Raw genomic sequence first — 15020 nt, forward strand, 5'->3', positions numbered from 1 at the left:
CCAGAAAATCCACCAGCAAGAATTTTTTTAATGTGTTTTGTAGAAGCTGAGTTATCTGCAGTTAACATTTGCATTTCAGTGCCTTCACGCCTTTCCCTGTCCTCTCGTGCACGCTTTAAGGTCGGTTCCACTCCGCCGTCCCCACCGCCGGAGGGGAGCTTCCTGACCCACCGGAGCTACGCGGCTTACTGGCCGGCGGCGCCCATGGTCAGGAGCGAAATCGGACGCCGGAAAGCATCTAATCAATACCGGTCTCTGAGCTGGTATATGCAGGAGCTGCGATGGAGGAGTGTGCGAGCATTAAGAAGTCGCCGGAAAGCGCTCGTCAACTTTCGCACGTGATTGTGGGTTCTCTGCTCCGTGTAGACGTGCATTTGCCTCATGTGTTCAACACAATGCAATGAGTCAGTAATCGAGTTGATGTGCTCTCTCGTGGGATGGTGTTTAGGAGCCCCTTTAAAATGGAGGCGCCGGTGGCAGGCAGCGCGAGCGGTCGCACGCCACGTCGGCTCTACCAATGATCGCTGTTATTTGCGGTCCTCAACTCTTTCCCGTAGAAAGCTTGGCACCATCGTCTCCGGCAACCTAAGCGGCATCCGTGGACACCACATTTGCCAAGGTGCGCTGAATTTTGTTCCATTTTCAGTGCTTTGAAGACCTCGCCCCATCTCTGCGGCGCTAAGCCTGACGGTGGCAAGGCCTGCGCCGGCAGCGTTCGGGGTTTCCTCTGGGATTCCTCGGCAATGGCGGTTCAAGGCCAAGTCACCGGATACGATCCCACCTCCATAGGGATCGTTAACATGGAAACCGTTCAACATGAAGAGCCTCTTCCCAGCGAGGAGGAATACCTCCAAGACATGGTCCGCGTATGGCGCGGACGCAGGAAGACTAAGGCCTCCAGGGACGCCAACACGGACGCCGGCCAGCAACGGGTGGCGGGACGCTCTGCACATGTGCAGGGCGAGAACGCTCAACATGCAGCTGTGCAACAAGCAAAACAGCCCCGGTGGCGGCCGCAACACACGCCCCGCATCGGGAAAGACGAAATCATTGTGGTGCTTAAGCCACGAGAAACCATCGACCTGAAGGCCACCTTAGGTCCCGGACAAGCCGGCGCTGCCGTTCGCAGCATCCTCGGGGACGCCGCAAGTGTGGGGCTTGCAGTGTGGCCCGTGTGGGAGCAAAATGTGCTCGTGTGCACACTGAAATCAGTGGAAGCTGCGGAGAAGCTGCTCCGGGACGTCATGCTGCCGGTCGGAGGCCGCACGCTGCTATTCCGGGGCCACCCTAAGCTCTCCGGCGAATTCTGCAAGGGCGTCATCACCGTCTCCCCGGACGAGACATCTGAGACTGTCAAGAAAAAACTCAGTGAGGACCCCAACGTACTATCCGTGCGCAAACTGGGCAAAACGCAGGTTGCTGTGGTCACCTTTGTGGGGACAAGGGTGCCGCGGACCGTGCTTTATAGTTGCGAGCGTCTCCCCGTCCGCTTCTATAAGAAAACGATCCCTGCCTGCCCTCGCTGTGGCACGGTTGGGCATCGGGCCGACGCCTGCCCGCGGCCGCAGCCTGGACGCTGTGAACGCTGCGGGGCTCAGGTTGCTGCTACTCCTGACGGTGGCCCAGCTGAACATCAATGCTCCCCGTGCTGCCTCATCTGCGGAGGCAGCCATCCCACCGGAGCGCCTGGCTGCGCGGGCAAGTACCGCAAGGTCGTCAAGCCGGGACGCCCACACACCTCAAAGCAGAAGCAGACGCCGGGACCCAAAAAGGCCCAGACGCCCACAGCCGGACCCAAGCAGGCCCCGGGGCCCAAGCCCGAACCCAAGAAGGCCCAGTCCGGGCCGCCAAAATTTGTGAAGTCCGGGAACCCGACGAGGCCACCGGTCCTGAAAGCCGAGGATTTCCCACCTCTGGTACCGCGCCAAAATCAGGTGAGCAGTTGGAGTGGGTTAGTCTCTGGGCCCACCCCCCCTCCCTCCCCCTCCGAATCCGCCCTACAGCGGCAGGTAGAGGAGCTCAGGCGCCAAAATCAAATTCTCGCCCGTAAAATTCAAGAATTAGAAGCTAAGCAGGCCGGGCAGTCCGAGCCCATGCAGAACGCTGAGCCCGAGGATAGTGATGACGGATCCTCAGTATCATCTTGCCTAACTAGCGTCTCGCGGCAAACCGCGGACACGGTGGTCGATTCGGCCCCCGCGGACGCCGGCCGCTTCGAGGCCCTGGAGCGTAAAGCCGAGCAGTTGGAGGAGCGGGTGGCAGCGCTCCCGAACCAAATTATGATTGCGGTCCGCGAGTCCTTTCAGGACATGTTCAGTTCCGCATTTGCTACAATGCTTCCCGACATTGCGGCCCAGGTGACTGACTCTGTCCTTAAGGCGGTGCAGCCCTGGGTCAGCTCCCAAATAAAAAATTATCTCTCCTGCGAATCCCCGCAGCTAAAACGTAAAATAGCTCCTCGACAGGCAGCGGAAGAAAGCGGTTCCGGGCCGATAGCCGCGGCGTTGATGCAACCCCTACCTGGGGCTGCGCCGGCCTCCGAACCGAGTGGCTACCCAGCACTGTAAAATAAAAACATCAATATGGCTGGCAAACCTTCTCAGAAAGCTAAAAAATTAGACCAATTCGAAATCATTCAATGGAACTGCAGGGGTTTCAGAGCCTGCAAAAAACGGTCACATCTCCAGCTCTACCTGCAGTCCCTTGGTGACATGCCGGCGCTTCTTGCTTTGCAAGAGCCCGGCAATGATGCTAAATTCTCTGGGTATAGCTCGTTTCAGGGGGGCCCCTCGACCTGCATCCTGGTGCATAAAGCATACACCGCGATTCAGGTCGATCTTGATCTGGAGACTGAGCAAGAATACACCATGGTGAGCGTTCTGCCTCTCAGGCGCCGCGACCCGTCAATACATGTGCTTAATGTGTATTGCCCCCCGCATAAGCCGCGTGTTACTTTCAGCGAAATTTTCTATCGTGCTCTCAAGTCGGCTGACAATGAACCCCTGGTGATCATTGGGGATTTCAACGCACCCAGTCTACATTGGGGCTATCACTTCGAGAAATCCAGGGGACGCAAGCTGGCGGAGCTCATCTCCACCCTTCGTCTTACGTTGCTCACGGATCCGTCTTGCCCCACACGTGTGGGCAACTCGGTCACCCGTGACACGTGTCCTGACTTATCTCTGGTTAGGAACACTACAAACGCCACATGGGAGAACCTGGGGGATACCCTGGGCAGCGACCACTGCCTTCTCCGCATCACGCTTTTGGCGAAGGCAGCCCGTAAAAAATGGGGCCAGGCGAAAATAACCAATTGGCACCAATTTCGAATTCAGGACGTCCCTCCGGTACTATTCTCTGACGGCTATGCGGAGTGGGCAACACAGGTCACCAACATACAGAAACAACACACGCAAACACTTCACACCACCGACGAGATCCCCGCAGTGGACAATCACCTCCTGCATCTGTGGGAGGCGCGCCGGAGCTTAACAAAACGATGGAAGAAACACAAGACGAATCGCAAGCTTAGAGCTCGTATTGCACAACTTACGGAGCAGGCTGCGGCATATGCCGCCCAGCTCACAGACACCAATTGGATAGAACGCTGCAACTCGGCAGCGCGTCAGATGAGCTCGAAGGGGACTTGGCGTCTCTTGCGCAGCCTCATCGACCCTTCTCGAACGAAAGGGGAGACGCAAAAACAGCTCCGGCGGGCTCTGCACGGGTACCAAGGTACGACGGCGCAACTTGCGGACACTTTGTGCGACAGGTATCTCTGCCGCACAAACGACCCGGTTGGGCCCGAGTACACGTACTCCGGCAAGCCAAATCAGGATTTAGACGCCCCTTTTGAGTTGCATGACCTTAAGGCGGCCCTGGCTAAAATGCGCCGAGGTGGGGCACCGGGTCGGGATCGCATAACAGTGAAACTGTTGGCGAACCTCTCCGACTGTGCATATCTCCATTTGCTACAATACATAAATCAGATCTGGGATGGGTGTCCGCTCCCACTCGAATGGAAAACATCCCTTGTAACGTTCATCCCCAAAGCAGGTAAAGCCGTGACTACGGACAACTTGAGACCCATCTCATTAACCTCGTGTGTGGGAAAGCTCATGGAGACGATGGTTCGGGATCGCCTCTCTCCATACATGGAGGGTAAGGGCCTCTTTGCAGACACTATGTTCGGGTTCCGCCCGCACATGTCTGCACAGGATGTCCTACTCCAACTACACAGGGACATAATACGACCCACAGCCATGCAACAAAACGACAAGGCCATTCTCGCCCTCGATCTTAAGGGAGCGTTTGACAATGTTAAACATGCCACCATACTCTCTAACTTGAACACCACTAACTGCGGGGCGAAGGTCTTCGCCTATGTCAGAGACTTCCTCTCTGCGCGTCAGGCACTCCTCCGGATCGAGGACGAGGAGTACGGCCCGTACTCTATGGGTACACGAGGTACACCACAGGGGGCGGTGTTATCACCGCTCCTTTTCAACATCGCCATGATGCACCTGCCCGGCCGACTGGCTCAGGTAGATGGCATAAAACACGCACTCTACGCAGACGACATTACAATCTGGACCACCGAGGGGAGCCTTGGGGAGATAGAGGACCGCCTTCAGCAGGCCGCCACCATAGTCGAAGCATATGCTGCCGACTGTGGTCTCCAATGTGCTCCCGCCAAATCAGAGCTTCTACACGTCAGGACAAACCACAAGGACAACACGTCTCTACACATATCTCTGTCAGGCGGTCCCATCAGAGAAGTGGCGGAGCTCCGGATCCTGGGTCTGTTCATCAATAACAAACTTAGGCCGGACTCTACTATAGCGAAACTCAAGAGCATAGGTGAACAGGTAGGGCGCATGATCCGCCGTGTTTCCAACAAGCGGGGTGGTCTGCGGGGCAGGGACGCGCTACGGCTCGCCTATGCCTTCGTGACCAGCCGGATCCTCTACGCCGTGCCGTACCTACGCACCACCAAACAACAAGACGAGCGCATTGACGCCATCATCAGGAAGGCAACAAAGCGAGCACTGGACCTTCCGGTGGCTACCTCCAACGCCAAACTGAAGGCGTTAGGAGTGGTAAACTCCTATCAGGAGTTGCGGGAGGCCCACCTCGTGAACCAATATACGCGGCTATCGCAGACGGTGCCTGGGCGCCGCCTGCTAAACCGCTTACACATCCAACACACATGCATACCAGAGGGGACGGAGAACATCCCGGTGCTGTGGCGCCACATGCTCTTGGTCGCTCCGCTCCCGCGTAACATGGACATGGCTTCACATGAAGGCAGACGACAAGCGCGGGTTCGCACGCTTGAGAGGCAATATGGGTATAAAGAGGGCGTCTATTACGTGGACATCACAGGGCCGTCGCCCGCAGGATTCTTCACGGCTGCCGTAGTCCACCGGGGAATGAATGTCGATGGGCTATCTTTTCGGGCCCCAAATTCAACACGAGCGGAGGAAGTCGCAATAGCTCTCGCTGCCGCCGATCCAAAATCGAAAACGGTTATTACAGACTCTCGCCGGGCCTGTGAACATTATCTTGCAGGCGAAATATCACCTCTGGCCTCGCAAATTCTAAGACGCGCTCTCGCCGATCCAACTCGCACAAAAGTGATCTGGGCTCCTGGCCACCAGGGTCTACGAGGCAATGAGGCCGCTGATGCGGCCGCCCGAGCGCTCACACACCGGGCTCCTCATCCTAGCTCTCATGGCTCAGAAGCTCATAAACCGCTTCTGCGGTTCCGCGAAATCCTAATTTATTATTGCGACAGCCACCGTCTCTACCCGGCACCTGCCAAGGGGCTGAGTAAGGCGGAGGAGCGAACTCTGCGGCGCCTGCAGACAGGAACCCTTCTCTGTCCTGCAATAGCAAAACACTTCGATCCGAACACAGATGGGCGCTGCCCGCACTGTGGAGAGATCTGCGATATCTTTCACATGGTGTGGGCATGTACTCAGAATCCTCACCTTCCCCCCTCCCCCACCCCCACCCGAGAGGCATGGGAGACTGCCCTCCTCAACTGCTCCACACTGGAGTCCCAAAGGGCTCTGGTCAAGCGGGCGCGAGACGGGGCCTCGTCATGCGGTGTCCCGGACTAAGGATACCGACCATGCAGCAGGGTTATTTATTTTTTTTTTTTTAACCCTCAAGCTCTCTTGATTAAAGTTTTTCACCACCACCACCACCTTTAAAATGCGTAAGACTAATCATGGGCTGCATATTGCGCGCCATCTCTTGGTGCTGCGGAGTACTACATCATGCTGATAGTTCCGGCACTAAGACTAGTCAAGCGGCTTTCGGCTGCTCGTGCTTATAAGGCTATATGCCAATTTTTGACATTAACTGGCGACGTAATTTGGTCATTGTTGTCGTGTTCGTCGACCAAGCGACGCCAGGCCGCGCCAACAGCCCTTGCCTCCTCCGCGCATGCTCGCCGCCCGCTTCCAGGAAACGGGAGCGGGCCGGCCGCTCCCACAGAAGCAAGCATGCGTCTGTCTCCCCCGACGACATCTGGTCCCCACAGCCCCGTCGACTGGCGCGTTCCCCATTGCCTTACCGTGACCGTCCGCATTCCACAGCAGCGGAAGTGCTTTCTTGTACCCTCGCTCTCTCTCTCCCTCTCCCTCTACGGTAATAAACCCCCAGTCTACACCCAGCAACTGCCTTGAGAGGTTCCTCGCATGCGGGGCTCCCACGCTCCGAACTAACACAACCATTAACACTGGCGACGAGAAGTAGGATCTAGAACGCACGCAGTTCGAAGTGTCACCGATGGCTACTGGAGGACTACACGGTGGCATCGAGCCTTTTAACGGCAAGAAGTGGTCATCGTGGATACAGCGCCTCGCCTTCTACTTCGTGGCAAATGACGTCTCCAACGAAGCAAAGAAGCGCGCGCTCCTCCTGACGCTATGCGGAGCCGACACCTTCGAGATAGCCTGCGCGCTGGTCGCACCGAAGACTCCTGGAGAAGTCAGCTATGAAGATCTGGTCACACTTCTCCAGAAGCACTTCGATCCCAGACCATCTGAGCTGTACAGCCGGTACGTTTTTCAGCGACGTGACCAGCTGCCGGAGGAGTCGATCAGCAGCTACGTCGTAGCCCTCAGAGGTTTGACAGCCGATTGCAACTTTGGGGTGCTAACGACAACGTCTGCAACATCGACGCCTCCGACAGAAAGCGATACAGCCGTCGTAACGAACCCCACCATGCTGCCCCAGGACGTCATGCTTCGCGACAGGTTCGTGTGCGGGATCCGCGACGAGCACCTGCAACAGAGACTGTTCGCGGAGAAAGATTTGACGTTCCAACGTGCTTTGGACCTAGCTCTGTCATCAGAAAGTGCGTCAAGGCAGCAGCGAGGACTCAAGGGAGCGACGAGCTCCGCAGAAGTGCACAAGACTTCTCAACCCACAAAGGAATGCAAGAACGCACCGCAGCAACGGCGTTGCTACCGATGTGACGGCTTGCACGACGCTGCTACCTGCAAGTTCAGGACAGCTCAATGCCGCTTTTGTTCCAAGAAGGGTCACATCGAGAACGCTTGCATCACTCGGAAGAAGAAAAGCAAGGGAGACAAGTCTAACACCAGGCAAGGAACGCACAGTGTGAGCGCTCAGTCCGCGAGCAACGACACTACGCACAGCGATCCAGGCTACGAGCTTCACGCAGTAAGTGGGCGAAAACCCTGCCCCAAATACCTTGTTGTCGTTGAAGTCGAGGGAAGGCACCTAACGTTCGAAGTCGACACGGGTGCATCATGTTCTCTGATCAGCGAGGCTGCTTACCACCAAACATGGCCAACGAACGCCCCGAAGCTTTCGAGAGAACCCCTTGACCTACGCACTTGGTCGGGAGAGGAACTTCGCACCCTCGGATCAGCACAAGTTCGTGTGCGATTTAAATCAAAGGAATGTGTGCTACCCCTGCTGGTGATGAAAGGAACTGGCTGCAACTTGCTAGGACGTGACTGGTTTTCGGCGCTGCACATCTGCGTGCAGGGAATTAACCAGGTAGCTGAGCCAAGTGAAAAGCTCCGGGAGGTTCTCGCACGCCATCCTGATGTATTCAAACAAGACATCGATGGCTACGTGGGACCCTTGGTTCATTTGGACTTGGAAGAAGGCGCAAAGCCAAAGTTCTGTAAGGCACGTCCAGTACCTCTAGCCTACCAAGAGCCAATGGAGGAAGAGCTCGACCGTCTGCAAAAGCAAGGCATCTTGGAGCCGACGCAACATGCCGTGATGGCCACACCTTTAGTGTGGGTGCGCAAAAGGGACGGCACATTTCGCGTTTGCGGCGACTACAGGAGCACGGTAAACGCAGTGGTCAAGAAGACGGCGTACCCGCTACCGACAACCGCGGAGGTATTCGCAAAGTTGCGGGGTGGCACCATCTTCTCAACGCTTGACCTCTACCAGGCCTATCAACAGCTCAAGGTCGACGACGAGACAGCCGCATTGCTCACCGTCAACACCACCAAGGGATTGTTCAGGGTGAACCGGCTGCCTTTCGGAGTATCTGCTGCGCCAGCCATCTTCCAGCGTATGATGGAGACAACACTAGCAGGAATTCCAGGGGTGAGTGTTTACCTTGACGACATCATTGTCAGTGGGACAGACACTACAGAGCATGCGCAACGTCTGGACCAAGTCCTGTCGAGGCTAAGCGAGAAAGGGTTGCGCCTCAAGCAAGAGAAATGCCGCTTCGGCATATGCTCAGTCGAGTTTCTAGGACACAAGATTGACGCTAAGGGTGTCCACACGACCGAGGAAAAGGTCCAGGCAATCCTTCACGCGCCGAAACCGACTGACAAGACCTCTCTGCAGGCCTTCCTAGGGCTCCTAGCATTCTATGATCGGTTTTTGAAGAACAGAGCTACGGTTGCCGCAGATCTATACAAGCTCCTTGAGAAGAACAGGCCCTGGGCGTGGGAGAAAAAGCACCAGACTGCGTTCGATGCGCTTAAGAGGTTGATACGATCTTCAACAGTGCTTGCGCATTATGACGAGACAAAGCCTCTCCTTCTGTCCGTGGATGCGTCACCATATGGCGTCGGCGCAATTCTCGCTCAGAAAGATGCGTCCGGCAGAGAGGCTCCCATTGCTTTCGCGTCGCGAACTTTGGGAAGCGCGGAGAAAAACTACTCCCAGCTGGACAAGGAGGGTCTCGCGGTGGTTTATGGCGTGAGCCACTTTCACCAGTATATCGCTGGCCGGCACGTGACCGTATTAACGGATCACCAACCGCTCCTGGGCATCATGGGAGAAAAGAAACAGTTACCTCAGGTGCTCTCACCTAGGATGACCCGATGGTGTTTAAAGCTAGCCACGTACGACTACGATTTGGTGTACAGGCCTGGACGCCTGCACCAAAATGCTGACGCACTCAGCAGGCTGCCACTGCCCGCCCAGGTAGATGAACCATGCCCACCTGGAGATGTGCTCATGCTGGCTTCCACGCCAAGCTTCGAATTGTCCCCACGTCAACTCGCGGAAATGACCCAGGAAGACCCGTTACTATCCCGCGTAGTGAGAGCTGTCGCTATTGGAGAGCTGCACAGGTTGCCAAAACAGGAATTTTCGGCGTTCACTAAGCTTGGACCTGAGCTTTCGCTACAAGAAGGTTGCCTTCTTAGAGGTATCAGACTGGTCGTTCCGGCGAAAGCGAGGAAAGACGTGCTCGGCGCGGCACACTCTGGTCACAGGGGCATAGTTGCTATGAAGGCATGCGCTCGAAGCTATTTCTGGTGGCCCGGTGTCGACAAAGACATCGAGAACCTGGTCAAAAGGTGTTCGGCTTGCTGCCAGCATCAAAGAGCGCCACCCAAGGCACCACCTCCCGATTGGAAGCGCGCGACAGCACCATGGCACACAATCCACGCTGACTTCGCGGGCCCCGTGGAAGGAAGGATGCTGCTAATTGTTGTCGACGCGTACAGCAAATGGCTCCAAGTGCACTGCATGCGAAACATACAGTCATCGACTTTGATCGAGGAACTACGAAACCTGTTCGCGACGTTCGGCCTTCCCGAAAGGCTGGTAACAGACAACGGCCCGTCCTTTGTTTCTACGGAAATGGAAAATTTCCTAAAGAAGAACGGGGTGACGCACATTACGAGTGCGCCCTATCATCCAGCCACTAATGGGCAAGCCGAAAGAATGGTTTTCGAGACGAAGCAGGCTTTGGCCAAGGACCAGTCTGGAACATTCGCGTGCAGACTGGCTCGATTTCTGCTCAAGCAGCACACGACATCTGTCGCCTGCTCTCAGTCCGCTCTGCTGTGCGAGGCGCCCGCATAAGTCGTTTTACAGCACTTAACCCTAGCTTCTTGTTCGTGGTGTAGCGCGCCCGGATCACGACAGAAGGAGCCGTGGTTAGAGTCGCGGCTGGGTCATTGTTTTCACCGCCATTGCTTTTCTTTCTACGGTGGTGATACGGCTCTGACGTCACGACCCTCTCGAACAATGGGAATTATCGTCACTCCGTCGGACCCCGGGCTTTCGCCACAACGGGCCCTCCAACGCTATCGCGTCAAGATCCCCCCGTCTCCACCACTGGCTCGTCTGCCTTAAAACTGCGCGTGGAACTCGCATACGGAGGTAACTTTTGTCTCGTAGTAAGTTTGACAGCTGCACTTGCGTGGTTCGATTGAGCATGATGCAAGCCCAGAATGTTCTGGTACTCTGCAGATGACACTAGGGAAAGCGGATGCGCGGACTGGCATCGAGGCACAATGTAGAAGATAGATGGCGCCACTAGGTTCAACCGCCGCCCATCGGCGGAAACCCGGTGCTGTCGGCGTGTAACACCTCAATCTCTGAGCAGAGAATGCATCATGGAACCTTATGTGCACCGTTGCAAAACTTCCTGCGAGTCAAAAATTCTCAGTGGGCAGTGAGAAGAGCCAATGGTTGAGGTAGAGGGATTTTTAAAAGCCGCTGTGGAAAAGATGCGTGTAACGGTATACACTACGTCAGCGCGTGTAAACTTTCACTTAGCTTTAGTTTTGTAGTATCCTATACTGAGTCTTAAAAGTGCACTGAAGAGGAATCTGAACTCGTCTTTTTGCCGCGGGAACTCGATCTACACGTTCCGAGCTTTCTTAGAAACTTCGACTTGTTGCCCTGTGTGGCCGATTTCCCTAACTGAATCGAATTAACGTTCGGCTCCGGCCTTTAATTTTTTAATTCTGCCTCGTGCGGTGGGCAGAGTCGATCAACGCGTGCCTTTCAGCCAGCTCCGAGGAGGCTTTGCTTTCGCTTTATTTTTTTTATATTTCCGTGAATAAATAGTTTCATTCGCAGATAATATAGCCGCAACATAAGCCCGCAGAAATAAAAATACGCGCGGACTATTTGCTACTACGGATTACTACGTATTACTCCGCCGTTGACAGAGCGGCTTGCCGCCACGGGACTGGGTGGAAGGCACTCCACGCGTTGGTCGACTCCACCCGCCGTACGGGGAGAATTGAAAAAAAAAGGCGGGAGCCGGACGGTAATTCGATTTAATTAGGGAAATCGGCCACAAAGGGCAATAAATCGAAGTTTCTATGTCGGAGACGCAAAGGGGGACAAGATGCGGCGCCATTCGACATGCGATTTCCTCGGTCAGGGACCCTTGTACATGTGTGCGCGCGCATGTGTGCGTGTGCGCGAGCCGACCAAGCGGAAGGCGCCAGAAAGGGGATCCCGCGGCCGTCCCACCGCGACCGTCCCTGAACCGGGCGGTGGGCTGTGAGGTTGAGCAGCGGGGTTGACCGTCGCCGTTTTCCGGGAACTCTACTGTCCAAGGTTGGAGAGGCGGGAGCGGCGGCGGAATAGGGAGAAAGGAGGACTCGGCCCGTCATCGAAAGACAGCAGTGGTTTTGTGAGACGCTGAACGGAAAGGCCGTGCTTCCAATCTGTCTGTAAAGTTTTCTTGTTTTTCCGTTCGGCCAATTAAACCAGTTAAGTTTTACCGGAGTACGTTCTTCGCCAACGAAACTAACGAACCCGTACGTAGATCACGTACTCTCTCACGTACAATCATTCTAAGAATGCTCGGAACGTGTAGATTGAGTTCCCGCTGCATCAAGACGAGTTCAGATGCCTCTTCAGTGCACCTTTAAGGTGTATATACTTTTCTAGTGACAGCTACACTATCATAGGTAACACACATTTCGCCGTGAGCCTCCGAATGACCTTGAAACCACCTATTTTGCTGTGATCCTCCGAATGAAGTTGAATGATGAAACTATCTTCAGATAAATAAGGATTGCACAGCTACCTTACCATGTGTTGTGCACTTTAGTGCTGCACCACTTGGCCTTTGACCTTGACCCTTGACCTCCGACCTTTCAAGCTGTTGGTAGAGGGCGGTAATCGCGTGGTGTCACGAAATTCAATTTAACGTTCTAAAGCCAGGGTAAGGGGCATATAAAGCGGAGGTGTGCGCTCTGCTTTCGCTGCGTGAAAACTCTTTTCCGTAGAAGTGAACCACGCCATTTTTATATTGCGCGTTTACTATCTACTACTCCGCCTACTCTGTATGGATACACGCTCACCGCTAATGCAAAAAAAAAATTGCCGAAATGAGTTGGAAACACCTTTTCGCCACGGCGGCCCTAACTCTACTGAAACTGTTAGTGTCTGGACCATGTATCAGTTCAGCGATAACGCACGAAAGCCAGCAAATATTCTATATATCCCGAGCAGCTAGGTATGCCTAACTTCCAGTAGACTACACAGCCTGATCGCGTATTTGATCTGCTGCAAAGAGAGATTTCAGAACTCACACGTGCGTTCCAGCAGAAGACGCCGCCAGATGCCACCTGTCCTACCGCAAGGCAGAAGGCGGCGAGGTACCACATCCAAAGGAAAGCCGCTGCAGTTCTGGAAAAACGCACCAAAATAACCTCTCTCTGCATGGTACACCAGCAATGGCGGTTGCTTTAGGGTCTTTCGAAAGGGTCACGGACGGTAAGTGATGGCAATCGGCTGCTGATTCCGCAAGCATGGTGGCTGCACATCGGTGGAGGCGAAATTCAAACGTGCTTAATCCCGCCGGTCAGTGGATCTGAATTACGCCGATTACTTAGGTAGCTCACTGTAGACAATGGCTTGTGGAGCGAAGCTCATCAGGAGCTGATATCTGGTCATTCGAACGATTTCAGTGCGACGGCACCTATCTGGCCATTCCCTGCAATTAGCGGTTGTGTGTTTGCCTGTCTTCGCCGAGGCTTAACTCATCGCTGTTCACTTTTGGCCTGTTTGTCTGAAGCATCCTTTATGGCAGGCTGCCCAACTGGCCACTGGGTTGTGGGACACGTGCCAGCTGCGTGTATATACACAGCACACATACACACACTGTGGCCGGTGACAGTTCAATTTGTGGCTGTGTCGTACAAGATAATTCTGGTTCGCGGGAGGCATACAAAAACTGATCGCTGCTGCGTCGTCTAAATTCCCTCGATCTCTAAAGCTCGCCTGCCCCAAGAACCGGAAGTGATGAAAAATTGGCAAGAAGCTATTATGCCGCAGTTTTTGAACGGCCCACGCGATCCCAAGTACTCTTCTTGTAAGCTACTGAACACAGAACGACTTGGAGCTATTATCGAATGAATCGAGTCGCGGGCGAAAAATTTACCAACTCCAATTCTGCTGCAGGACAACACATCCAAGTAGACCCACAGAAAAGATTTTTGCCAGGAAAAAAAACTTTGATAGAGCTGTCCTATAAGCGGCTTGCGAGCCCAGAAACTTGTAACAGAGGAGGGGGAGCCGGTGTTCACCTGTGCCCTCCCCTGCAGGCTGGGCGGCCAAGTGGGGCTGGCTGTTGTGCCTAAAGGCCAACCTGCACAAAAATGGGGTTCGGATGAAGAGGACAACGCTGTCATGTGCTTCTAAGAATCAGTTATCGAACTATGTTTGGTCCAACTTTTTTCTGCTCAGAACAAACAGCGCTATACTGAAACAGCAAAGGAAAAAGCAGTGAGAAAGAGCCCTCAATTCCGGCTCCTTTTTTATTTCGTGCTGGACTATATAACTGATATTTTTTGTAGCGATTTCGCTGTGGCGGTGCTCCGAGTAGGCACAGAGACCGACCTTGAGCCGTTGCCTAGCAACCTCTGCAGCTGGCGGACGCCGCGTGCTCGCCCGGCCATCTAGCATGACGTCACACCGCGCGCCTCGCCGTGGAGCCGCCGCCACTGTTTGGTGTGACGTCACACCGCTTGCCTCGTCGTTGCGCTCGACTCCGCTCGCTTCGGCAGCTGTGTGCACGCCTGATAACATGTCGGAGGATTGAAAAGGATAGCTCGCACGCGCCGCAACCACAGTTGATCCCTTCGCTTTTGCTACGTGTATCCTGGCATCGCCGAGCTAAGCCACTGCCAATTTTTTTTATTCCTTGTACGTAAATGCACTCGCTACACTAAAGACTTCGAATGCCTTGTCGCTGACAGTGCGTGCAAAACCAGGAATCCTTCGAACTAAAGAGCCGCAGAACTGTGGCTAAACACCTACGCACCATCTGCGGCCACTAAGTGTTAAAAAGAAATAGGCGATGGAAACACACTTCGGCGAAATATCCGTACATCTACATCATTTACCACAGAACAGTTAGGTTTTGTTTATGAGGGTTTAACGTCACAAAGCGACTAAGGCTATGAGGGACCCCGCAGTGGAGGGCTCCGGAAATTTCGACCGCCTACGGTGCTTCAGCGTGCACTGACAAAGCACAGTACACGGGCCCCTAGAATGTCGCTTGAAAGACTTTAAACAGCAGCGTCGCTTTCGGTATGAAGACGTGACTTGATAGTAAGTGAAGCGGCAATAGGGAGTTTTTTAGCAAATGGGGGGGGGGGGGGGGGGGGGGGGGCTATTACCGAAGTTGCATGCCATATTAACGTAAGCCTTCCCCGCACCCGCAGAGGAATGTGGGGCGCCACTTTGCTAAAACTCTTAAAATGGCTCTTTTTTTTTTGCACGAAATATGTAACACAAGTACT

At 54.6% G+C, this 15020-nt stretch overlaps 2 protein-coding genes across 36 annotated transcripts in view; both read right to left on the reverse strand.

Annotated features, from left to right (window-relative positions):
* The window catches only part of LOC149347898 (uncharacterized), a 483015-nt gene that overhangs the window by 146405 nt on the left and 321590 nt on the right, over nucleotides 1–15020 (reverse strand). The window lies entirely within an intron of this gene.
* LOC149347899 (uncharacterized) overlaps nucleotides 1–15020 on the reverse strand; it is a 55927-nt gene that overhangs the window by 17250 nt on the left and 23657 nt on the right. The window contains exons 4-5 of one of the 4 annotated variants that reach the window (XM_089587732.1): nucleotides 13803–13864; nucleotides 12807–12903 (exon numbers count right to left, since the gene is read on the reverse strand). The exons of the other annotated variants lie outside the window; for them this stretch is intronic. Coding sequence (XP_089443858.1) covers nucleotides 12848–12903; nucleotides 13803–13864 — 118 coding nt within the window. The 3' untranslated portion in view covers nucleotides 12807–12847. The remainder of the gene's footprint in view (nucleotides 1–12806; nucleotides 12904–13802; nucleotides 13865–15020) is intronic. 4 annotated transcript variants of the gene reach the window in all.

This window comes from Amblyomma mixtum, chromosome 4 (assembly GCF_055824585.1).
Source record: "Amblyomma mixtum isolate Tamu chromosome 4, ASM5582458v1, whole genome shotgun sequence".
Classification (NCBI taxonomy): Eukaryota; Metazoa; Arthropoda; class Arachnida; order Ixodida; family Ixodidae; genus Amblyomma; species Amblyomma mixtum.